The sequence below is a fragment of the Dipodomys ordii genome, unplaced genomic scaffold, assembly GCF_000151885.1.
Source record: "Dipodomys ordii isolate 6190 unplaced genomic scaffold, Dord_2.0 Scaffold205, whole genome shotgun sequence".
In the NCBI taxonomy this organism is placed as follows: domain Eukaryota; kingdom Metazoa; phylum Chordata; class Mammalia; order Rodentia; family Heteromyidae; genus Dipodomys; species Dipodomys ordii.
Window position 1 is genome coordinate 1,440,853 of NW_012267421.1, and position 23,979 is coordinate 1,464,831.

The 23,979-nt window shown below is 44.9% G+C and overlaps 2 protein-coding genes and 1 long non-coding RNA gene across 4 annotated transcripts in view; 1 reads left to right on the forward strand and 2 right to left on the reverse strand.

Moving 5' to 3' along the window:
* The window catches only part of Avl9 (AVL9 homolog (S. cerevisiase)), a 33,019-nt gene extending 27,435 nt beyond the window's left edge, over window positions 1-5,584 (forward strand). For both annotated transcript variants that reach the window (XM_013035153.1, XM_013035154.1), the window contains 4 exons: window positions 894-1,011; window positions 2,318-2,371; window positions 2,794-2,882; window positions 3,917-5,584. In XM_013035153.1, the coding sequence (XP_012890607.1) occupies window positions 894-1,011; window positions 2,318-2,371; window positions 2,794-2,882; window positions 3,917-4,041 (386 nt within the window). In that variant the 3' untranslated portion in view covers window positions 4,042-5,584. The remainder of the gene's footprint in view (window positions 1-893; window positions 1,012-2,317; window positions 2,372-2,793; window positions 2,883-3,916) is intronic.
* Window positions 2,869-11,443, reverse strand: LOC105999980. The gene is made up of 3 exons (XR_001175771.1): window positions 11,372-11,443; window positions 9,332-9,460; window positions 2,869-2,946 (listed from the first exon to the last, which is right to left on the reverse strand). It is a non-coding gene; the product is annotated as an uncharacterized LOC105999980 (long non-coding RNA).
* A 997-nt stretch (window positions 11,444-12,440) lies between these two features.
* Window positions 12,441-23,979, reverse strand: part of Kbtbd2 (kelch repeat and BTB (POZ) domain containing 2) — a 12,957-nt gene continuing 1,418 nt past the window's right edge. Inside the window, exons 2-4 of the mRNA XM_013035166.1 lie at window positions 20,319-20,814; window positions 17,980-18,145; window positions 12,441-14,074 (exon numbers count right to left, since the gene is read on the reverse strand). Of these exons, the coding sequence (XP_012890620.1) occupies window positions 12,539-14,074; window positions 17,980-18,145; window positions 20,319-20,488 (1,872 nt within the window). The 5' untranslated portion in view covers window positions 20,489-20,814 and the 3' untranslated portion in view covers window positions 12,441-12,538. The remainder of the gene's footprint in view (window positions 14,075-17,979; window positions 18,146-20,318; window positions 20,815-23,979) is intronic.

A 23,979-nucleotide genomic window follows, 5' to 3' on the forward strand; every position in this document is an offset into this window, starting at 1 on the left:
CTGGCATCCCCATTGTGCAGAAAACAGAATGAGACATAGGGAGTTTAAATAACTTATGACCCACTCCCCAATCTGGTGAGAGCCTGAGCTAGGGTCCAGCTCCAGTTTAATAAGTTGAGGCACTGTCAATGGAACTGTCTCCTACTGCTCCTTTCCCAGTAATAGAAAGTACTTAGATTTACCTTCAAAGCAAGCAACACAGCAAACCTGGTGGTATAGTCTATAATCCCCTTGGGACCATGGTAAGGATGGGGACTTCCAGGCCCACCCAGGCAAGCACACAGCTAGATCCTGTCTCAAAAACAGACAAAAAAGTAAACTACATACGTTTGACGTGGGACATGGTCTCATGGACCCATCTGCCAGAACTGCTCTGTGGCTCCCAACCATTGCCACAACTCAAAGTTGTTGTCTTGGAAGTCCTCGTGATTTTAAGTAGTTTGGACTGTGAAATGCTAGAAAAGTCTAGAACAATGTCCCAGAGGGTGCGACAATGTCCAAAGGAAAAGAAATTGGGCGAAAGAACCAATTTATTATATCTTGATAGAAAAATGACATTATAAAAAATACTCCTCTTTTCCATATGCATTGTTTAGTTTTTATTAATAAGTTATATAGTCTTCCATCATGGAAGGTGAACTCAGAAACATTTTGAAGTTCAAGGAACTTTGGAAAATGTCTGGCTCAACCCTGTTCTCTTCAGTTAGGAGGTGAAGTTCTGAGTGACTGACTTTCCAAAGTCCATGTATCTGCTTAGGATTTCTGGAGCCAGACCCAGGTGTCCTGACAGGTGGCAGGTGCTCAAACCAAGGACAGGAGCTCTGCCTGCCTCTGCTTGTCAGCCTGAGCCCCGTGGCTGCACAGCTCAACTCTGGCCAATATTTCCTCTGCAGATAATGAAAAGATGCTGTCGGATTACGGGGCAACCTTTGTCACTGCGTGGAGGAACACACACAACTACCGGGTGTGGAACAGCAACAGACACCCCGCACTCGCCGAGATCAATCCCAAGTAGGCACCAGGGAAGGGGGAGGGTGTACCCAGAGTGTCCCACACAAGTCCTACCCATCCCGCAACTATTAAGAACAGCCCTCTGTGGGTTGTAAAAAGGCTGCACAGCCTGAGATCTCCTTTTGTATGCAGTCTTTACACAAAAAGCATCCAACTTCTGTTTGGTGTATCCATGTGTGAGTGAATACCATGGAGGTGAACTGTTGAATGCATACACGCTAGAAACTTCTTTCCTAACTTAAAAGATAAAAATATTCATGTCGTAAGCATACACTATTGTTATTTAAATGTGACTCAGCTCAGTACTGACTTCCATGTTCATGTTTAGGGCTGACTAATGTGCCCTGTGCACATGCTCACACTTTTCCTAAACATGCACTCACCACACCTGGCAAAGCAGGCGCCTATGCTGACAAGTGGATGTAAATAAAACAGTACCAAATGGTACATGCCATTCTAGCAACACTAAAGAAAGGACCCAAGTTATCTCCCTCCTCGAGCGTAGGCCTATGATCCAAGACACTGGAGAGGGCCAGTGGGGACTGTTTCACAGGAGACATGGGGTGGGGGAGCAGTGCCAGAAAGCAGGGGCCTCCTGTTAGCCATGCAGCACTGCTCTGGTGCTTTTTCACTTCTGTCAGCACTACAGACTTCAGGGCAAGTCTTCCAGAGGCACAGCTGGAATGGGTTTGAAATCAGGGTCTGGGTGCTGTTCCTGAGCTCTTTCCATCAGGGCTAGCACTCTATTTTAACTTTGAGCAACAGTCCCATTCCTAGTTTTCTGGTGGTTAGTTGGAGGTAAGCGTTTCACACTTTCCTGCCCAGGCCAATCCTCAGATCTCAGCTTCCTGAGTAGCTAGGATTACAGGTGTGAGCCACCAGCTCTCAGCAAAGAGGCTACATTTTGAATTTCTTTTCTAACTACAAGGCTTATGCTAATCCACTAATTAAACTTTACCCATTTATAAGGTGTCTGGGACCATGTCCTAAATTGGTGATTCCCTGACTGTCCCACCCCAGACTCAGTGAAGTGGGAACAGAGGGCAGCTTTATCACAGCATCAACTTGTGTACCCATGCGGTTTTACAAGGAGGAAACAAGCTCCCATGAGTTTTCCAGTGGGTCTCAGCTCCAAGGTAACAGGAGCTATCTGGTAGATCACAGCTCTAGGCAGAGAGCTGTCACCCAGCCAGCTCTAACCCCACCTTGAGCACTTCTCCCCACCTGCTCAGCCAGGAGCTACTGGCAGTGAACCTGTGGCTATATGGTGAAGCCCCTAAGCCTAAGCTCACACTTTGTTTTACAGCCACCCATTCCAGGGGCAGTACTCCGTGGCGGACATGAAGTTAAGATTCTCTCAGTGAGTACCTGGAGGATATGGCCATGTGCAGAAGTTCTACACCTGCTGCTCACAGGAACCTTTTCCACCTGAGAACTTGACGCTTCTAGTAGCTCAGCAGTACATGCTACAGAGTTGAAGCTGCTGTGGGGAGGGCTGTGGTGTTCAGTGAGGTACTGTTAGCCAGCCAATCTATCTGCCTGTCTGTCCATCTGTCATGGACACTTGACCAGCCTTTCTTCACTTTTGACTAGCTCTGTTCTTTGCTATGTTCTGATGATCTGCATGCTTTAATCAATAAATTTACTCACAAATACTGAATAACAGTTTCTCAGTACTAGTTTGGGACAGTCACAGTATGTGGGGGTGGAGGGGTGTGCACGTGCAGGTGCGTGCAAGACTTGTCAGTTGTACTCACACTCACACTCCTTTCCTCTCCTCAGCTCTGTTCAGAACAGTGAGCGCGGCAAGAGAATTGGGAATGTCGTCGTCACAACCAGCCGAAACGTAGTGCAGACGGGAAAGGCTGTTGGTAAGGTGCCAGGCTGAGGCCTCCACACTGTGGTCCAGCTTCAGCAAGTAGAAAGTGGTGAGGTCTGTGTAACACACAATAGTAACAAGGTATATCAATCTCATTTCAAATGAACATTCTGAAGATTTCACTGAGTTCCTTTTCCCATTTCCCACCACTGCCCAAGGCCCCTGTGTGTAGCCAAGAATTCCAATAGAGTGGGCATTAGGAGGTGCTGTCTCTAAAGTAAGAAAATGAATGGCCAGTCATGAAGCTCATGACTATAATTCCAGTGGGAGAAGGAAATGGGAGGCACACCGATTCCAGGCCAGCCTGGGCTGCATAGGAAAAGAGAAGGTGAACACTACCAGTATTCGGAGAACAGAAAGATGAAGGAAGAATAACAGGAGTGGTGGCGGCCCTTGCTTATAATCAAGAGGCAAAGGTTGGGAGGATTGTGGCTTGAGGTCAGTTCAGGCAAACAGAGTTAGCAAAGTCATCTCAGCCAACAAGCTAAGCATGGTGACACATTATCTGTGCTCCCAGTTCTGTGGGAGACATAGGCAAAAGGCTAATGATCCAAGGCTAGCCTGTGCAAAAGTGTAAAATGCTATCTGAAAAATAAAGCAAAAGAGAATTGTGGCTCAAGAGGTAGAGCATCTCCCTACCATACACGAAGCCCTGAGTTTGAGTCTCAGTAATAACTAAATCAATAAGGTGACTAGTTATGTGTGTGTGTAAACACTTTTACATACGTAAGTGGATGTTCAGTAGGATCTGAGATTGAGGGACACAGATCTGTATGCTGTGCTGCAGCTGTGTGAATTCCACAAACTGTTGAGCTACAATAGAATTCCAACTTTCTAGAAGACATTCCCAAGGGAGGGGATTACTGTAAAGCTAGAAGTTTAGGAGCATCCATGTAAGTGGCCAGCTGTGGTTCCTACTGATCTCAAGATTGAAGGCATGGTCTGGGGTGTGGCTTGTAGAGCCAGGCCTGGTTTCCCTCTCCAGCACCACCAGAGTTCACCGTGGCATCTCTCTTCCTCCCCCAGGCCAGTCCGTGGGAGGTGCATTTTCCAGTGCGAAGACAGCTGTGTCTTCCTGGTTGTCGGCCTTCAGCACCTCGTCCCCCCAGAGTCTCCCCGAGCCATGCAGCCAGGACAGTGGGAAGCCCTGAGCTGGGACCCAGCTGTGTGGCCTCAGGTGTGGGGGTGCCCGTCACCTATGGCTCCAGACCCTTCCTTTGCCACAGGCCCACAGCAGAACTGTGCTGGGTGGCAGCTGTGCCTATGGGGAAGTCCATCTGCTGAGAAGAGGGACCCCACTATGACGAGCAGCACGGCGTCCAGGCCAGGCTGGGCTCCAATTGACAACTTTTATCTCCTGAGCCTGATTAAAATACAGCAAACCTTCCAGTGAGTTCTACATTCTGAGATTGTACATTTGTTTACTCCAGAGAAGTTTTTACTTATGTATATTTTGTTCTATTTTACTGCTGGAATATCTAGATGGTGGTTGTAATTTATATGTACTAAAATTAAGTTATATTCCTGTTTTAGTTTTGCTGAAGTTGGCCTTAGTACGTGCTGAGCTTAGAGTCAGGCAGCCCACCTTGTTCTCCTGTTTACCAGGCCACCTCCCCTGGGACCATGAAGGCCAGAGGGGGCCCCAGGCTGGGACGCCCTGTTTCAGTCTTTATTCTTTGCTGACTGGATTGCTGAGGTGACAGGAGGGAGGCATAGTGCAGAGGAGGCTGGGGGATCATGGGAGGCCAGGTCCATGGGCCAGGCTCAGTCTGTAGGGTTGAACTTCAGAGCCCACCAGTGAGTTTGGCCCACTCTGTCCAAAACATGTTCTTCATCACTGTTTAAACCAGAGCTTTGCCTCCACCTCCCAAGGGAGCACTTCTTTGCTGGTATGGACAGAGCTTCAGACGTCTGGGCCTCATTGTTGAGAAAGCTGTGCTCAGAATGTGGCCTCCTTCCTCACTCAGAGTCCTCCACAAGGCACTTCCTGCCCCTTCCGAATCTATGACTAGAAGAAATCTCACCCAGCTCACATGTGTAGTGCACAGGAGGCAAGAGAGGCCAATGGCAGGCCACCCTGGTCACCCGCTGGTAAAAGGGCATCCTGCTATGTTGGCCTCTGCTGGTTTTGCCCAGCAGCTAGTGTTTGCCACACTCGATACCCACTGCAGGCTGCAGTTGGTGGACGTGTGGTGGCTCAGGGAGTGCTTGTTGGGAGCAGTCGCCTTCTCAGTGACAGAAGACACACGTGGAGGGGGTCAGTGAGCAACGTCCTGCTACACTGTTTTTCAGGAGTACCAGAAACAGGGGCATTGACAGATGATGAGTTGATTTCTCCTGGTGAAATGTTGGTTTATAAATATGTAAATGAGGCATGTGGAAAAGCACAGTGTATGCTCTAAATATCCCTAAACTTTCCAAACTGGTGCTTCTGCACAGGTCACTAAATCTCAGAGCATATACTTCTGTTTGAGCATAACTTGAGATATCAAACTGCAAGATTTAACCTGAGAACTCCATTAATTTACTTCAGCCAGGAAAATTAGCCTCAGGAAACATTATTTGAAGGAAGAAAGTAACAGCAAAACCACCCTTAAAAGGTAGTTAATCAATATTGTACTGAGATTATAAAGAATTAGTTGTAAAGTCAGGCATGGTAGTACATATCTATAATCCCAGCCCTTGGGATTTTTTTTATTTCTTTGCTGGCCCTGGAGCTTGAACTCGGGGCCTGGGCATGCTGTCCCTGAGCCTCTTTGTGCTCTACCTCTTGAGCCATAGCAACACTTCTGGCTTTTTTCTGAGTAGTTTATTGGAAATCAGTCTCATGGACTTTCCTGCCTGGGCTGGCTTCAAAATGGGATCCTCAGATCTCAGTCTCCTGAGTAGCTAGGATTACAGGACACACACACAGAGGCAGAACAGAATACTAAAGCAAAATAAATGTAACTTTTTCAGTGGAATCTGAGGCATGGGTTGGGCTCTTTTGAGCAGTTAGAGAGAGTTCCCATCCCACAGCCTGCTGTGGCCTGTTCCGGCTGCCCCTGGGCCCTGGGCCATGTGAACGACATCTGTGAGGTCACAGCTGCACAGGCACCATCATACCACATGAGGTGAATTCTTTTTGTCTTTAGATCATTTTTGAGACAGGGCCATGTAACCCAGCTGGCCTTAAGCCCTCAGTCCTATTGCCTCTGCTACCCAAGTAACTGAGATTACAGGTGCACCTCTGCCATAGAAATGGTCATTAGTCTGTGCCAGTTCTGGGATGTCAGTGTTAGGAAGGGGCACAGGTGTTTCAGGGTCGCTGGCCTTGGTGGCAAGCTTGCATGCTAGGTGGCTGAGCCCTACTAAGCCAGGTTGTGATGCAGCTGTAGTAAAGGTGTGGCAGGAATTGCCAAGGCCTTGTGCCTGACAGCTGAGTGCCTAACACTCATGCCAGGGGAGCTGGGGCCAGCCAGCTGCCTTCTGCCTCTTGGGCACAGTCCATCTGCAGCCTGGCAGCAGTCCCACTGCGGTCTGACTTAGGAGCCAGTATCCTGGCGTAGTGACAGGGGCATGGGTAAGGAGGACTTACAGCTGGCTGAGTCCTTGTCACCCAGATAGAGCTCACAGGACTAGTGTGGTCTATCCTAGAGTCCATGAGTGATTCCAACCATGTACGCTTTCCCTTTAAGAAACAGTAGCAGTTTTTGTTGGCAACAAAGATGACTCCATGCTGTCCAGGTTGTGACTCAGTGCTCTGTGTGTTCAGTGCTCTATGAGAAAAACTTCCTTTGTGAAGCCACTGAGAACATGGACTGCAGATACAGGGCAGGTGGCTGACAGCGCAGGTGCTTCAAGTGAGGGGATTTTGACAGTAGCATTTAATCTGCTTAAGGTTATAAGAATTCTTCTGGAAAGAAGTTTCAATTTTAATCTGCCAGGTCCACATTTCAGAGTGGAGCAGGGCATCACCTCCTGGCAGACCCCTTGTGTTAGGTTTTGTGTTCTGTGGAGAAGTTTTGCACAAATGACAGTTCCCTTGGGCCAGTGTTGGTGGCAAGCCTGGCAGTCTTTAGAGACTGGAGGCCAGGCTTGGTCCATCTCACCCACCCCTGTGGAATTGCCAGGCAGGGCAGCAGTGGTCACCTGAGGGCAGTGCCAGTTCTCCTGGAGTGATGCCAACCCTGGAGGACATGCCCCGATTCTTTGGTGAGACCACCCAGCCTTCATGCCTTCCCACCTTGTCTTGAGAGCCTTTCACCGTGACAGGGTCACACAAATGACGCCAGCCCGCATAGCATACCTGCTGCAGACCATTCTCATTCCACAACTTCCAACTCCGTAACTTTTAATTCTCCACAATTCCTCACATTCCACAGTGAAGGACTGAGAACATGTGCCTATGTCCCTTCACATAAGGGCTGGTGCGCATGGCCACTTTCCCGCCCCATGTCATCACCACATTTGCCAGGTGTGTTATGTCTGAGGGGCTGCGTGTATTTTGTAAAATTAAATGCGTTTTGTATTTGTGCTGTTGAGTTTAGCTTTCTACATAAAGATACAGAAACTATTTAGATCACAATCAGGGCTTCACATCTAACCCTTGCTCTGAGTCTCACACCCACAACTTGCTGCTCAGTTTATTTTGTGTGTACTATATAAACATTTGAACATTTCAGTCAGGTACTGAGCCCAGAAAGGCCATTGGCATTTTCAGAAGGCTTCTGTGAAAATACTGCCTCATTTCTTAATATGATTTCAGTGCAAAAAGACTTAGAAAGTATCTGATGAGTAAGCTGGTAAAAGCACTTGGTGACAAGTGTCCCTCAGGTATTGGGAAGACGGTGTCCACAAGCCACCGTCAGAAGCTTCTAAGATTTGGCTGTGGCATCTCCTGATCAGAAGGAAGTCTCTCTTGGCTTTAGTGCTTTTATCATTTGCATCACTTCTTTCAGTTGTCCGTTGTTTTCAAAAATGATGAATCATGTTTGGTCACATTGAATTGTAAAATTCTTATTGTCACTTTAAGAAAAAGCAGTAATAAAATGACCATCTGCCCTGGAATCCTCTGGCATGTTGTCCGTGTGGTCTGTAGCCCAGCTTGGCAACAAGATGCCAGCCTTGGGGTGCACTGTGTGGTAACTGCCCTTGGCTCCCCACAGAGACCTCAGCTCGTGGGCCACACAAGGCACCGAAGAGGCCAGTCAAGCCATGTCCTCTCCCATCACTGGTGTTACCCTCAGACAGCTTGGACTCCACCTGGGCCTGAGGACTTCAGTGTTGTCATATGTCCCTTCAGGTGCTGTCTTGCACCTGCTCGACAGCTTCACAGGGGAGCTGAGCTATGCCATGGTTCAGGCAGTCCATGTCATACCCAGGGCGGAGCCACTTGCTGTTCTTCTGATGCACCAGGGAACTTCTGACTTTACCATCCAGGGGCCTGGAATGGAGTCAGTTCTTTCTGACTTGACCTGATCCACACAGGGCTGGGAGTGGGGAAGCCCCATCACCAGATCCTACCTCAGGTACTTTTCAAGCACAACAGGGTTGTTTTGTGTTTTCTGTTCTTGACTCCACCACACTTGCCTCAGGTGGTCCCTGATGTTATCCCATGTTGACAGGACTCAGACACTGTAAATGCCATGTGTCCCTGGATGGGGCTGCACTCCGGGAACAAAGTGGCCATGGGAAAACAAGAGCCACTTGATGAAATAGTGGGCATAGCTGAGTGGATGGTGGTGCACAGGCATTCACAGGTGTGCATTAGACTTCTTGGCATTGCCTTACCAACAGTTTAGAACTGCCAGGTGCAGTGCTTACCTATAATCCCAGCTGCTAGGGAGGTGGGGACAGTGAGGGAGTTTGAGGCCAGCCTAGGCAAAGTAATCTCACTGAGAATGTTGAACAGAATCCGGTTACTAGGCTGTGACCTGAGGTCAATACTATTCTCATGAGAACCTGATAAGTGTTCAAGACAGAGTTGTTTGTACCTTCTGCCTTTGCCATGTGACCTCACATGTGCACTGGCCATTGCAAGGCCTCTGCCACAGAGAATGAACTTCACCATGGCAGAGCTGATGCCAGCACCAGAACCCTGAACTTCCAGAACTGAAACTATACAAACTTTCAAAAAGTAGTAGTGTCTGAGTACAATGGTGCCCACCTGTCCTTCCCAGGAACACATGGGGAAGGAAGTGGAGGACTGTAACCCACATTGGCCAGGGCATAAAGTGAGACCCTGTCATGAAAATAATCAGCACCCAAAGTGGATGGTGGTGTGGCTCAAGTGGTGCAGTGCCTCCCCCTGGTGCAAGGCCCTAAGTCCAATCCCCTGAACCACCAAGAAAAAAGGAAGAGGTGAAGAGAATAGCTCGCTACATGAACGAAGCTGTTGGCTGTTGCCAGTGGAGACTCCAATGGGTTCTGAAGGGCAGTGCTTGTGTGCATGAAGCTTACCTGATATAGATGTTCAGGCAATCCTGTGACTAGTTGTATGGTAGAGAGGAGACAGCCATAGAAAGTGTCATGCAGGGAGGAGGCCCACAGGCCCATTTCTTCTTCCTAGGTGTTTCCTCAGCTTCTCACCTGGTTGCCAAGAACATGGAAGTATGAACTGCATTAGGGTGACTTACTATGGCGATCCATCTGCTTTTGAACTGTCCCTGTTGAAGAAGGGGTATATAGGATCTAAGCATGGCAAAAGGCAGAGAAGCTGCTACCTATCAGTGAAATGCAAAAGCCCTGGCCCATTAACAGTTTCAGCCAGGCAGGCACATCGTCACTGTCAGGCCCTTACTACATTCCCATGGCTGTGGCAATGGCTCTGGAGGACCTGCTTGGCACTTGGCTCATGCCTGTAATCCTAACTACTCAAGAGGCTGAGGATCTGAGGATCACATTTCAAAGCCAGCAGGGCAGGAAAGTCCATGGACTCTTATCTCCAATAAACCATTTAGAAGTGGTACTGTGGCTCAAGTGGTAGAGCACTAGCCTTGAGCTAAAGAGCTGAGCGTCCAGGCCCAGAGTTCAGGCCCCACGACTGACAAAAAAAAAGAGCTTGAGGATAAGCATTCTGACACCCATCAGGCATTCGAAGAACACCAAGACCCACACAAAGCATTCCTTTCCCACATGAGGACTTGTGGTTATGTGTGACCAACATGCCCTATCACACAGAAAAACCAACTCTGGAGGAGAAAGAACACTGTGCATTCAAGCTCTTCTTCCTTTACCAAGCTCTTGAACTGGGAAAGGAGATTGAGAACCACAGGAAGTAGGCTTAAGGGTAAGAAAAACTGCATACCCAAGGGAACTCAGATGACCAAATCCAGACAAAAAAGCTCTCATCTGGAAATCTAGCAGTTCCAGAAAGTTCTGTCCATCTGCATAATTACATAAGCTTTCTGGAAAGAATGAAGTGGCAGACTCAGGAAAATGGTCCTCAGTCCTCCAAAAAGACAAAGGCAACAGCTCCTAGGCCTTCACTATGAACTAGAATGCTCAGATTTTCCAAGGCTAGCCCATCACCCAGAAGCTTCTATTATCAACTCCCAGTGATGAAGTGGGAAAGGGACGAGAAGATAAAAGAGTTCTGGACAGTCCCAATGGTCACAATATAGTGTGAACTTACTAGTGCTACTGATGTGCACTTTAAGATGATTAACAGGTTTTAACAGCAGACAGCCATCTATCTTCACTCCAGTGAAGATAGCCCAGGCAGCAAAGTCCATGATATTTTTATCTTCAATCACAAAAAAATGCCAGAAGTAGAGGTGTGGCTCAAGTGGTACAGTGCCAGCTTTGAGTGAAAAAGCTAAGGAACAGGCTCCAAATTCAAGCCCTCTTATCAACACACTTGCATATAGGCTGCAGTGTAGAAAAACTATGAACAAGGAACTGTCCCCTCCATCTAGAGGGGAATGGAGAATGTCCTTTTCATTGAACACAAGGTCTTAACACTCTCACTAGGCTTTTCCTGCTCATGGCTGGTGCTCCACCAGAAGTCATGCCAACAGTCCCAATGACCATTGACTAATAAATAGCAGAGGAGGCAGTAGTGGTGGGTGCAGGTACAGATTTGGTGATGTTCTATCCCTGTGAAGACTGTTTCTCCTATGGAGTATGAGCACCTCATCCTTTTATTCGGCAGGAGGTGAGTCCCATGAGCCCCAGTCTTGAGTATTATTGAAACTGTGGATGTCAAACCCCCATATGCTGTTTTCCTCCACACATGTTATCTATGATAGTTTTGTAACTTGTAAATTAGGCTCAGTAAGAAAGTAACAATTTTAACAGAAAATGGTACCAAAGAACAGGAAGATGAGAGACCTGAAGTCTGGAATGGCCAAGGGCAGCACACAGCATAGGCACATTGCTCAGAAACACAAATCCCAAGCAGAGAGGCCACAACTTAAAACCCAGGAATTAATTCATTTCTACATTTTTTCCATGTAGTATGTTCAGAGCGCAGGAAGGGAAACTACTGTATACACATACATCTCACACAAACTCCTGAAGATACCAATACCGCTACCTGAGCTGTACCAGCAAAACCAAACTAAAAGCAGCCCACCCTGATACACAAAAAAACAGATGTTGAATATATACAATTTATTTAATAAATTAATGTCATTCAAAATACAGTGCGAGAACATTACAGAGTTGGACATGCCGGCGATGTTGGTCACAAGCGCCCATGCTCACATCCATGGGGGCGCTACTACTGCCAGTGGTTTCTGGGATAATGCCACAGGCACCAGTCATCTGCCCTCCTGCAGATACCAGTGCAGACGGCACCTAACCCGACACACACACATCAGGTTTAAAAAACACACTCTGACAGCTAACAGATACCTACACACAATCACTCTACAGTAATGCTTGTTATTAAATTAGGATGTAATGACCTGGTTAACCCACTCTCAATCTTGAAGATGGAGGACTACATCAGCAGCAGGTAATTCTATGCATGAGCAGTGCTAACGCATAGAAGAGGTGGAAACCTTCATCATGAAAGCCCCACAGACCCGCACAATTCTCACTGCAAGCCCAGCAACTGGGTTCATGTACCTGGTACATGGCCAGTTGACTGGACGACCTGTATTCTAGATAGACAAGTTAGTGGAGAGAGGATACATGCACCTAACTGGATAGACTGGTCCTGCAGTCGTACCTTTCCTGTATAATACCACAAAATTACGGAGTGTTCTCAACTATGGCAGAGGACATGGACAATACTGCTACACAAATGTGGACATCAGTGTTAAGCGCAGCTGGTTAGTTACTGGAAAAATGTATTCCAGAACTTCAGAACAAAGCACAGGAATGAGATACACTAAATAATCTCAGCATAGTCTGTGATGTCCCACACTGGAAAGGAAGCTACTTCTCTAAGTGAACTTTGAACTGTACGTGCACAGGCCTAACAGCATTAGCTGTTCATCCCTCTGCTCTCAGAGTACTTAGAGGTTCTTAACCTAGCTCCTATTATGGAAGCACATCTTCCTGTGAGACTCACTGATATATATTATACTGAAGCAAATATTAAGTAGGGCATAAAAATAAAATTTATCAAAGATAGAATTTTTTGTACTCCCCATGTGGTCCTCTCCTAGCCTGTCACTTAGTGAAGGAACGGAACCAAGCAGCACTACTCCAACTTGACTATACAGGAGGGAGTGCAACCATCTCTCCGTCCAGCTCAAACTCCTCTGTCCCATCTGGCGAGAAAAGGTAAGTTGGTGGTTTCCATGGTGATTCTTCAAGGCAGGATGGATAAAGTTTTCCCACAGTGCATCGAAAATCTCTGCCTAAGTCCCAAAGCACGCGCTCTGATATATGCTGGCGCAGAGACCAGCGGTCAAGTTCCAGGTCGTACTGGTAGGTGACATATTTAGCTCGCTCATTTAAGTGGGTTTCTCGCATGAACACACAGAGAGAATTTGAGATCACAACAGCTCGAACACAGGGGTCCGAGTACCTCTTGGCAGGGATGTTGGCTGCCATTTTCCATTCGTTTTTGTTCACATCATAAATCTCTACAGTCACTGAAGATCCATCTACAGTGCCAGAGGGGAGTCTTAGACCAGAATTTGTAGCAATGTGCAACCCTCCAATGTAGAAAATCTTATCACCAAAAGCTGCAGCTGAGGCAAAGGATCTGCTTGTCTGCCTCATGGCCATCTCCACCCAGGAGTCAGACCTGGGGAAGTAGCAGTACATGAGGTTCAATGTCATCACATAAATGCAGTCATGGACCACCACTGCTGCACTCCACTGCCATGCACAAGGTAGAGGGCTTACCATCGTCCACTCGTCTTTTTCAGTGTCATATCTTTCTACGGTCCTCCGATTAAGTTCTCCCCCCACACTGTCACCCCCAATCGCATAGATGTAGCCTTCACAGCAAACCAAAGACGGCTTCACACGGACAGTAAGCATTGGGGTCTTTGGGAACCAGGTGTTTTGCTGTGCATCAAACCAGTAGAAGCAGTTCACAGTTCTAAAGGCAGTCTGTAGTTTACTTGTCTTGCTGTGATTGCTCTTTGTGTTTTTCAGAGGAACCTGGCCCCCTGCTATATAGATGTCATTATCAGGGGTGACCACAGTCCCAACCTTATGCAAATCTGCAGGTGGGCTGCACAGCTTGTAAACTTTTTCTGCCTGTGGGCTGTAACAGACCGAAGAGTAAAGACTACAAGGGTTTTCTGAAGAAGCTTCAATGAAGATCATCATCTCTTCTTTAGTCATCCCAAGACGTGGTTTGAAAAACTTAGGCATGGACTTATAAAGACCTTGGACCACCACAGACTTATCATTGGGTGGTAGGCCTTGAAACCAGGCTCGCTGGGTCACTTCTGAAAGTGCATCAATTCGGATCTGGCTAAGGACTGAAGATAGGTATTGGGACCGTGACTCTGTGTTGTACTCCAGCCAAAGCATAGCAGCTTCTCGAACGGTCTCTTCCTTCTCTACATTTAAATTGTCACTGCTAAGAATGTCTATTAGCAGGTCATGGGACAGCTGCATGAAGGCTTCCTGGTGACACACAGCCGTGAACTTGTGCTCCACCATCCTTTTAGCACTCTGCTTTAGTTCCTCACAACTAAAGAGGTCAGCAAAACTCAACAATCTCACACAGTTCTCTGCGTTTATTTTTTTAATTAAATACTCTCGACAACGGTGCAGCACATCTTCTACCTAAAATAATAAAGGGAAGAAAGTTGATAAGGACATGGGAGACCAACAAATAAATCAACACACAACAAATTATTGCAGTGGGGACAGAGGCCCTGAATGCAAGTTCAAGAATGTGTCTACCCTGAGCCATAACCCCACCCCACATTTTAGGTGAGATGCAGGGTCCTGTGTCATCTTTCCCTTTCTGAGAACTTTATACTTAAGATACATCTGTTTAGGCTAACAGAAAAGTTTCCCCAAAATAATTAAGACTAGTAGAGGTTTGCATTTCCTTGATCAATACCTTACTTAACTGGCCTACTTAAACAGTAGTAAAGTATTAAGCAAGCATTGAAAACATTTGAACAGCCTAAAGCATAAGGAAATTCATAGGGAAGTTAACTTTTCTAGGCATTAAAAAACAAGGTTCTTGGGGCTGGGAAGGTGGCTCAGTGGTAGAGCACTTGCCTTGCATGCCTGAGGCCCTGGGTTCAATTCCTCAACACCACATAAGCAAAAAGAAAAAAGCCGGAAGTGGCACTGTGGCTCAAGTGGTAGAGCACTGGCCTTGAGCTGAGGGACAGCGCCCAGGCCCAGAGTTCAGGCTCCACGACCGAACCCCCCCCCCAAAAAGAAGAATTGTTATTGCCACTCTTATATAGAGAGGGAAGATGCAAGTCATCAGAGCAATGTGCAACCCTCCTTTGGTCAGTTTCAGTGTGCTGGGGACTGTAGTCAGAACACTAGGTGTTTAGACAAGTGTTCTACCACTGTGCTATGTCTAGAGCCCTAGCTTACCTACACTAAAATGATGCATCTGAACCACCCAAGCCTTCTCTTCTACAGATTTCTTTTTTCCTGAGAAAGCAGGCACATCTCAGCTGACTCAGAAGTGCCATCCACTAATCACATTTATTCATCCATACCTCATTCACCACCTGGTTAACTAAAAGCCACTTACAGTGAAGAGTCAGGTCATTTCAATCCAAGACCTCAACTGGCCAGTCAGTACTTGTATAATTACAGGCAAATGGCGTCTCTCTAAGCCTGTCTTCTCTCATATAAAGTCTACCTTAAATGATTAAGGATTCACTTTGAGGATCAAAGTGAATTGTCAGTATATCTGCTACCTAAAAATACTATCGCTTCAACTTGGTTACAGCAACGAAAGCCAAGGAGCACTCACTGATATCCCAAGAGGCAAGCCTACACATTACACATACAGAATTCATTAACATGGCAAGAAAGATTACAACCTTACCAAAACCTTTTAGCACCTGAAAAATGTGATCGTGTTAGCCATAAAGAATGCTTAGTACAGACAGTACTCTCTTCCAAGTCCGGCCTTGGGAAGTGAAGGCTACTAATTCTGAACTATGAGAGAGTGACCAGAAATGACCACACACAAGAAGACCAGTGTATGACTAACAAGGAGGGAAGCAATGTAAAAAGGAATTAACTATGCTCTGGTTCCTAGGCTATACCCAAGTAAGCATCCCACCACTGTCATTCACATGGAGGGCAGACCTCAGTACCTACCAGCTATCATCTACTGTATCCTCACTACCTACCAGCTATCATCTACTGTATCCTCAGTACCTACCTGGTATTATCCACTGTGACCTCAGTACCTATCATCCACTGTGTCCTCAATACTTACCAGACATCATCCACTGTGTCCAAAGTAGCTAATGAGTACCATCCACTCTGTTTCTAAAACCCTTTAAACTTTGTTTTGAAGGTTTCCATTTAGATAAACCTTCTCATTTTTTGTAGTGTTTTTTGACACAGGGTCTTGATAGGTACCTCCTCCTGCCTCAACACTTCCTGAGTTCCTGCACTGACACACCCCACCCTGTACCCTGCCTAAAACTTTGTTTCTAAGTAGAAAGTGTCATTCCAAGAAAGGAAATGAGGGGAAAGAAAAAGCAATAACTCCTGAGGTTGGAGATGGTGCTCAGGTGGTAGAGCACAGAGTCAGATTCTAAGTTTGAGTACATGTCTCAGACAAAACGATGAAAATAATATGACTATTAAAATCTGAAAAGAGGCCTATAAATCTTAACTACTAAAGAGATTGAGATCCAAGGACCATGGTTCAATGCCAGACTGGGGAAAAAAAATCTGTGAGGCCAGGCACTGGTGGCTCACAACTATAGTCCTAGCTACTCAGGAGACTGAGATCTGAGGATCGCACGTCAAAGCCAGCCCAGGCAGGAAAGTTCAAGAGACTCTTATCTCCAAATAACCATCAGAAAACCAGAAGTGGTACTGTGGCTCAAGTGGTAGTGTTTGCCTTGAGCTGAAGAGCTGAGGGACAGTACCAGGCCCAGACTTCAAGCCCCATGACCGACCAAAAAAAAAAAAAAAAGTCTGTGAGACTGTTATCTCCCAGTAAGAAGTGGAGCTGCAGGTCAAGGGGTATAGAGTAGTAGCCTTGAGCAAAAAAGCTCAGGGACAAGCACCCAGGCCCTCAGTTCAAGCCTCAGTACTGGCAAAAGATAGAGGGGAGGAGGGAGGAGGGAGAAGTCCGAGGGAGAAAGGGAGGCAGAAATGATAGGAAAATAGAAAGTAAACCTTAATCAGGGAAAGGGAAAGTGGAAGAAAAGGGAAGGGGTGGTAACAATGTTTGACAAGAAATGTACTTACTACTGACAAGCAGAAATGGTCAGATAAGTTGATGATGTTAGGCGAAATGAACCAAGAGCTAAGGACTCAAATGTTTTTTTCTTTCTTGCGATTGTTTCTAACATCTTTATAAGATGATTTCTTTGTATGTCCCCCCCCCCCCGCCACGGTATAACCTCTGTTTTCACTGTATTTGATATTGGTATAATTTGCGGAGGGGAAGGGAAAAAACAAATTGTTTAAATAGGGATACAGGTGGACCCACTGCAACAAGATGTACAAGATGTCAAAAACGAACTTTACAACTTTGGGGGTGGGTGGGAGGGAAAACAAAGGAGAAGGCAACAATGCTCAATTACCTTGCCCATGTAATTGTAACTCCTCTGTACGGTATTTTCACACACACCCAATATATATATATGTGAAAATGCTGAAAAATTAGGAGTAAAAAGCACATACCTCAAAAAAATGTACTCACTACCTTACATATGTAACTGTAACCCCTCTGTACATCACCTTGACAATAAAATTAATTTTAAAAAAGTTAATCAGACAGGGCTGGAAAGGTGGCTCAGTGGTAGAGTGCTTGCCTCCCGTGCATGAGGCCCTGGGTTCAATTCCTCAGCACCACATAAGCAGAAAAAGCCAGAAGTAGTGCTGTGGCTCAAGCAGTAGAGCGCTAGCCTTGAGCTGAAGGACAGCGCCTAGGCCCAGAGTTCAGGCCCTACGACTGACAAAAAAGTTAATCAGACATAAATATAACAACCATCAATATTATTTAACTACTAAACAGCATAATATAACTTACCATAACCATTGTAAATATTTAAATTTCCCAGGCATAATAGGCAAAATAAGAAACCAGTATGACATTTTGGCCTGAATGAGTCTTCCTTTATGTAGTGCAGGCTGGCCTCAAGATGGCAAACTTCCTGCATCAGCCTCCCCAGTGCTGGGATTACAGGCATGCCACACCAACACCCAGCTCACCTGTCATAAAAGTAACTTAGTCTGCCAGCTGACTACATTATCAGATTCTTTTTCATTTCACACTCCCCCCGACTTTTTTTTTCAGATTTAGCAAGGTTTTATTTTAGTGTAATGGGTCAAAGAAGGGAGAAATGGGAAAAAGGAAGTAACACTGTTCTCCATACAGGAAATGGGAGTTAGATGCCGCTTTCATTTCATACCTTATAAAACACCCAGTAAAAACCTTACAGACACAGGTCACTAGTAAACCAGGACTTCCTGACACAATATACACCCTCAGAGGTATCGCTGAGGAAGAGCAGCTTTACCTGTAGGAAACAGGCTGTCTCATACAGCTGCTCCACCGTGTTGTCACTGAGCGCCAGGTTCCCCGTGTAGGCATAAGTGATTATGATCTGGAGGGTGGCGGCATCCACATTCCTCAGGTGCACATGTGTCTGCTTGCTCTCACTGAGTCCACTCATGAACATGGCCCTATAAAAGACACAAACAGAGCTGAAGGATTCAAGGTAAACCAAATGTAGCACTACAGAGAGAAATGACATAACACAGGAAGATTAATGCAGGGTCCTTTTTGATAAGGAAGACTAGTCCAACAGACAACAGAAAATAGTACACAATTCAATGCCAGACTCACTCTGCCTTTCTGATTACTTACATACAATGGAATAAAACAGAACTACTGATGAAACACTTAAATGAGCCTCAAATACAATGGTCAGACAGAAACATAGATGCCAGACACAAAAGACCATATATTATATGAATTCATTTGTATGAAATGGTCAGAAAAGAAAAACAGAGACAGCAAGTAGATTAGTAGTTACCTAGAGCTACAGGCAAGGATAAGAGTGACAGTAAATGGACACAAGGTGACAGAGAGCTCAGTTAGATGCTAGAAATGGCACACAGTTTTGTAGGAGTACTAAATTTATCACATCATATAGTATCTGCTAAGGACTACTTGCAGGAGAGACTAAGACCTGAGGGTACTGTAGTCCCCTATATAAATGGCTACTTGTATGAAACCTATACTCTATCCTCAAGACTTTAAGCCATCACTAGACTGAAAACAATGTAAATACATCCTAAGCAGTAAAGACTATATTGCTTAGGGAATAAAGACAAGAAAACTCTATTCAGTAGATATGAAAAATTTTCCCAAGTATGTCTGATGTGTAGTTGGTTGATACAAAGAACGTACTGGTAAAGGGACCAACTATGTATTTATAAACATTAGTAACTTTACGGTAGGTAAAATCTATGTCAATAAAGGAAAAAGAGTACAAGAATTTCCTAAAATTATGCAGGACACTTTACAATGCCACACTAACAAGATTCCCAGAATGTAACTGTGCTTCTTGGAATTACATAACAGTACAACAGAATGAAGCACCATAGTTCAAGTGCTGAGCAGTTCACAAGTGGGTTTCTAATTTGGGTCCAAAATGAACAGTAAACTACTATTCAAAACTACATACGGGTTTTGGTAGGACAGCACTGATAATCCAAAAGGAAGAGGGTAATCCTTCCTAATGTAATTCAACAGGCAGAATTTCTGGATTGGTGCCATGGCTCAAGTAGCACAGCACTTGCCCAATAAGTGTGAGGCCTTGAGTTCATCTCCACTACTATGAATGAATAAATAAGTGAATTTCTTAAGTCACAGCAGTATTACATGTTAATGACCCTGAAATCTGAGAGGAAAATATAGTTAAGAACATTTGGGAGGGCTGGGAAGGTGGCTCAGTGGCTCAGCTAAGCACTAGTGTTTTACTCCTGTAATCCTAACTACTCAGGGGGCTGAGATCTGAGGATCACAGTTTGAAGTCTGAGCAGGAAAGAAAGACAATTAACCACCAAAAGGCCCGAACTGTAGCTATGGCTTAAATGATGGAGAACTGGTTTGAACAAAAACTCAGCAACAAGGCTTAGGCCCTGAGTTCAAAACCCCAAGATCAGCACAAAACAAAACAAAAATTTTCCTTTCAGCCTCATGCCAGTAACTCATACCTGTAAATCCTAGATACACAGAAGTCTAAGATCTGAGGGTTGCAGTTTGAAGCCAGCCCAGGCAGGAAAGTCCAGGAGACTCTTATCATCTCCAATTAACCACCAGAAAACCGAAGTAGTGTTGTAGCTCAAAGTGGTAGAGCGTTAGTCTCTAGTGCAAAAGCTCAAGGACAGTGCCCAGGTCCTGAGTTTAAGCCCTCTCACCAACACAAAATAAAAATTAAAAAAACAAACAAACAAAAAAAACCTTCTGGCTGGGAAGGCGGCTCAGTGGTAAAGAGCTTGCCTTGCATGCCAGAGGCCCTGGGTTCAATTCCTCAGCACCACATAAGCAAAAAGAAAAAAGCCGGAAGTGGCGCTGTGGCTCAAGTGGTAGAGCGCTAGCCTTGAGCTGAAGAGCTGAGGGACAGCACCCAGGCCCAGAGTTCAGGCCCCACGACGGGACCCAAAAAAAAAAAACCTTCTTTTCACCTGTCCTATGACTATACATACAAGGAAACGATAAGTACTGCTGAACTGAAAACTTAAGAAAACTGAGCATTGAAAATTTTAAACATTTTAAAACATTCCTATTAAAACATTCAACTAGGTCAATATTTTATATTTGATTGTAAAATAAGATTAAAGTACTTACCTGAAGTAGGAGCTACAGGTTGCAAGAACCATCTTATGACAAGGGAACTCTGTGCCCTCGACAATCAACACTATGTCTGTGAACAACCGCTGCTCATAAAACAGTCTCAACTGTTCCAGCAGAGACACAGCGTACTCTGTATTGACCCGCCTCTCGTCTGGAGTGGCCATGTCTGTATTCCATTAATATCTTCAGGAGCACAATGGAAAACTCTGTCTGGCTAGAAAGTCACACCAATTCTTCAGAAAGAAAAAGATAAAGTCTGCTTGCAGTTATCTGCAGCATTCACAACCAACACTGACACATTCTCTAATATGTATCTTGGCAGGCTTAAAAAAAAAAATCCCTGTTAGGTCATCATGTGTCAATTGTGTTCTTCAGAGTTTTTCAACAGTCTCCAGACATTCTGCTCCAATTCGGAAGTGCACTGCTCATTGGTGAGTGAGACAAATTCAGGAGGTAGATTTGGTGGCAGCATCCTATGTTCATAGGTCTTCTGGAGAATAAAAAAGAAAAACAGTTGAGTTAAAGAGTATCTCAGCTACCACTTTTTTAGAATATAGTGTTAAAATGGAAGCCTCAGGACTGGAGGTTCAGCTCAAGTATTAGAGCCATAGCAAGCCTGAAGTCTTGAGCCAAACAACCCAAGGGGAAAAAGTCTCAAGAATAGTTATACCATAGTTACCATAAAATGTTGACCGTGTAAATAGAGCTTGAGAAAAATACTTTTAAAGTTACACATTTAAAATAAAAAGTAGACTACAGAAAATGAATAGCTGTATTTCTAACCTTTTGCCTTCCATATGAAACAACATCCTGGAGCCGGGCACCAGTGGCTCACGCCTGTAATCCTAGCTACTTAGGAGGCTGAGATATGAGGATCACAGTTCAAAGCCAGCCTGGGCAGGAAAGTCCATGAGACTCTTATCTCCCAATAAACCACTACAAAACCAAAAATGCCACTATGGCTCAAGCCATAGAGCACTTGCCTTGAGCTGAGGAGCTGAAGGACAGCACCCAAACCCAGAGTTCAAGCCCCACAACCACCACCACCAACAACAACAAAAGAATCCTGGAAAATAAAAAGCACTTGAATAACCATAATTTTAAAGTTCTGTACAAAGTTTAAGCTATCAAAGCCAGATCTCACAGTTACTTGATAGTATCACATGATCTTAATTATGGGTGAAAAGAACAAAAATCTCTTTTGCAGGAATTGTCATTTGAGGACTGGTTTTATATAGTTTTAAAGGCTTCATATTTAAGTTACTTATTAAACTAAATGGCAAAGGGACTTTAGAAACTAATTTCTAAAGTCACACATATACGTATGCATACACACAAGACACATACATAGTGTAGTTTTTATTTGCCCGAGTTGCTAGGACTAGAACCCAGGGCCTGCAAGCACTCTTCCACTGGGCAGAACCACTAACCCCATGCTACATGTTTTCAGTCCTTTGAGAGAAGCACCTGTAACTTATCCCTTTGAAGAACTTCCTGATAAGCATATCTTTCTTTTCTTTCTTTCTTTGTCAGTTGTGAGGCTTGAACTCTGAGCCTGTGTGCTGTCCCTGCACTCTTCAGCTCAAGGAAAGTGCTCCACCACTTGAGCTACAGTGCCACTTCCAGGTTTCTGGTGGTTAATTGGAGATAAGAGTCTCATGGGCTTTCCTTCCTGCCCAGGCTAGCTTTGAACCGCAATCATATCTCAGCCTCCTGAGTAGCTAGGATTACAGGTGTGAGCCACCAGCACCCAGCCTGATAGGCATCTTTATAAGAGCATATACTTTCATGGAAAAATCTATGAAACATGATCAAGTGGAGATACATGTTCCAAACACAGAAAACACCATTACACAGACATGAATAGTCTCCAAATTAATGTGAGTTTAATACAAATCTAATCTAATTCTTATTTATGTACCTAGAATCATGCATAAAACATGTCAAGGCATTTGTAGAGACAGTGTTTTCCCTCAACTCTTATCAAACACTAAAATGTATAACAAACCAAAACACAAAATATTGTACATGATAACTATGGCATTTGAAATCAGGAAGATTGGCTTATTTCAACAAATAATGTTGGAACTGGCTAACCACATAAACAAATAAGAAGCACCTTAGACTTTAGTCATACTACATACCATTCATCAAAACATAATTCCAGTTCAATTAATATTTAACTTTAAAAATGTTATTTGAAACTCTATTTACATGTGGCAAAATAATTACAAACCAGAAAAAGCCAAAATTAGACTGCTACAATGTTAACTATAAACCCGTATCACCCTTTTTCTTATTAGATGACCCTGAGCTCCCATAATCAGAAAGTAAAATGATTTGCATATAATAAAACCTATAAAAATGACCATTACATGGGGCTGGGAATATGGCTTAGTGGTAGTGCTTGCCTTGCACACATGAAGCCCTGGGTTCCATACCACATAAAACAGAAAAAGCCAGAAAGAAGTGGTGCTATGGTTCAAGGGGTAGAATCCTAGCCTGGAGCTTAAAGACCTTAGGAGGGCTGAGAAGGGGGCTGGGAAGGTGGCTCAGTGGGACAGTGCTTGCCTCACATGCATGAAACCCTGGGTTCAATTCCTTAGCACCACATAAACAGAAAAAGCTGGAAATGGTGCTGTGGCTCAAGTGGTAGAGCACTTGCCTTGAGCTAAATAGCTGAGGGACAGTGCCCAGGCCTGGAGTTCAAGCCGCACAACCAACAACAACAACAAAAAAGACTTCAGGAATAGCGCGTTGGCCCTGAGTTCAAGCCTCACAACATACCAGAAAAAAAAGAAGACCATCACAGAACCAAGAATATTTTCCTCACAAATTACATCCAGTATGCCAACAAGACAACATTGTATCTTCTCACTAAACTATACTATTATAGGAACTGCTAAATTGGTAATATTGACTGTCAACTTACCAGCAACTGAACTATTGAAGTGACTAGACCAGGTGCAAAGACAGGGTGAGACTCTGGGTTATAAAGTAATGTCTTTACTCTTCCCGGACTGAAGGTTATACCTAAGTTTTACCACTACAATCTCTAGGGAGAGTAATACCTAAACTCCCGAGCTGCCGCCACCACATATTAACAATGCAGCAATGATTAGTGTTGGTCAGAAAAGCAAGTCACACACAATCCTAGTGCCTTATTCAAAACTCTTGGGACAAGATTATGCTCTAGAATTTCTTTTTAAGATTTTATAGAAGTCACATGAGGGGCTGGGACGGTGGCTCAGTGGCAGAGTGCTTGCAGCCTTGCATGCATGAGGCTCTGGGTTCGATTCCTCAGCACCACACATAAGCACAAAAAGCCGGAAGTGGCGCTGTGGCTCAAGTGGTAAAGTGCTAGCCTTGAGTGAGGAGCTGAGGGACAGCGGCCAGACCCAGAGTTCAGGTCCCATGACCAACCAAAAAAAAAAAAAAAAAGTGACATGATATGTTATCATGTTACCAAATCTTCTTCAGGCTACTAGGGCAGCATTCCATAAGTGAACACAGGGTCTATGCTAGGAAATCTGAATAGTGATAAAGACTATATACCCATATTATTTGGTTGTTTTTTTTTTTGCCAGTTGTGGGGCCTGAACTCTGGGCCTGGCTGCTGTCCCTCAACTCTTCAGCTCAAGGCTAGCGCTCTACC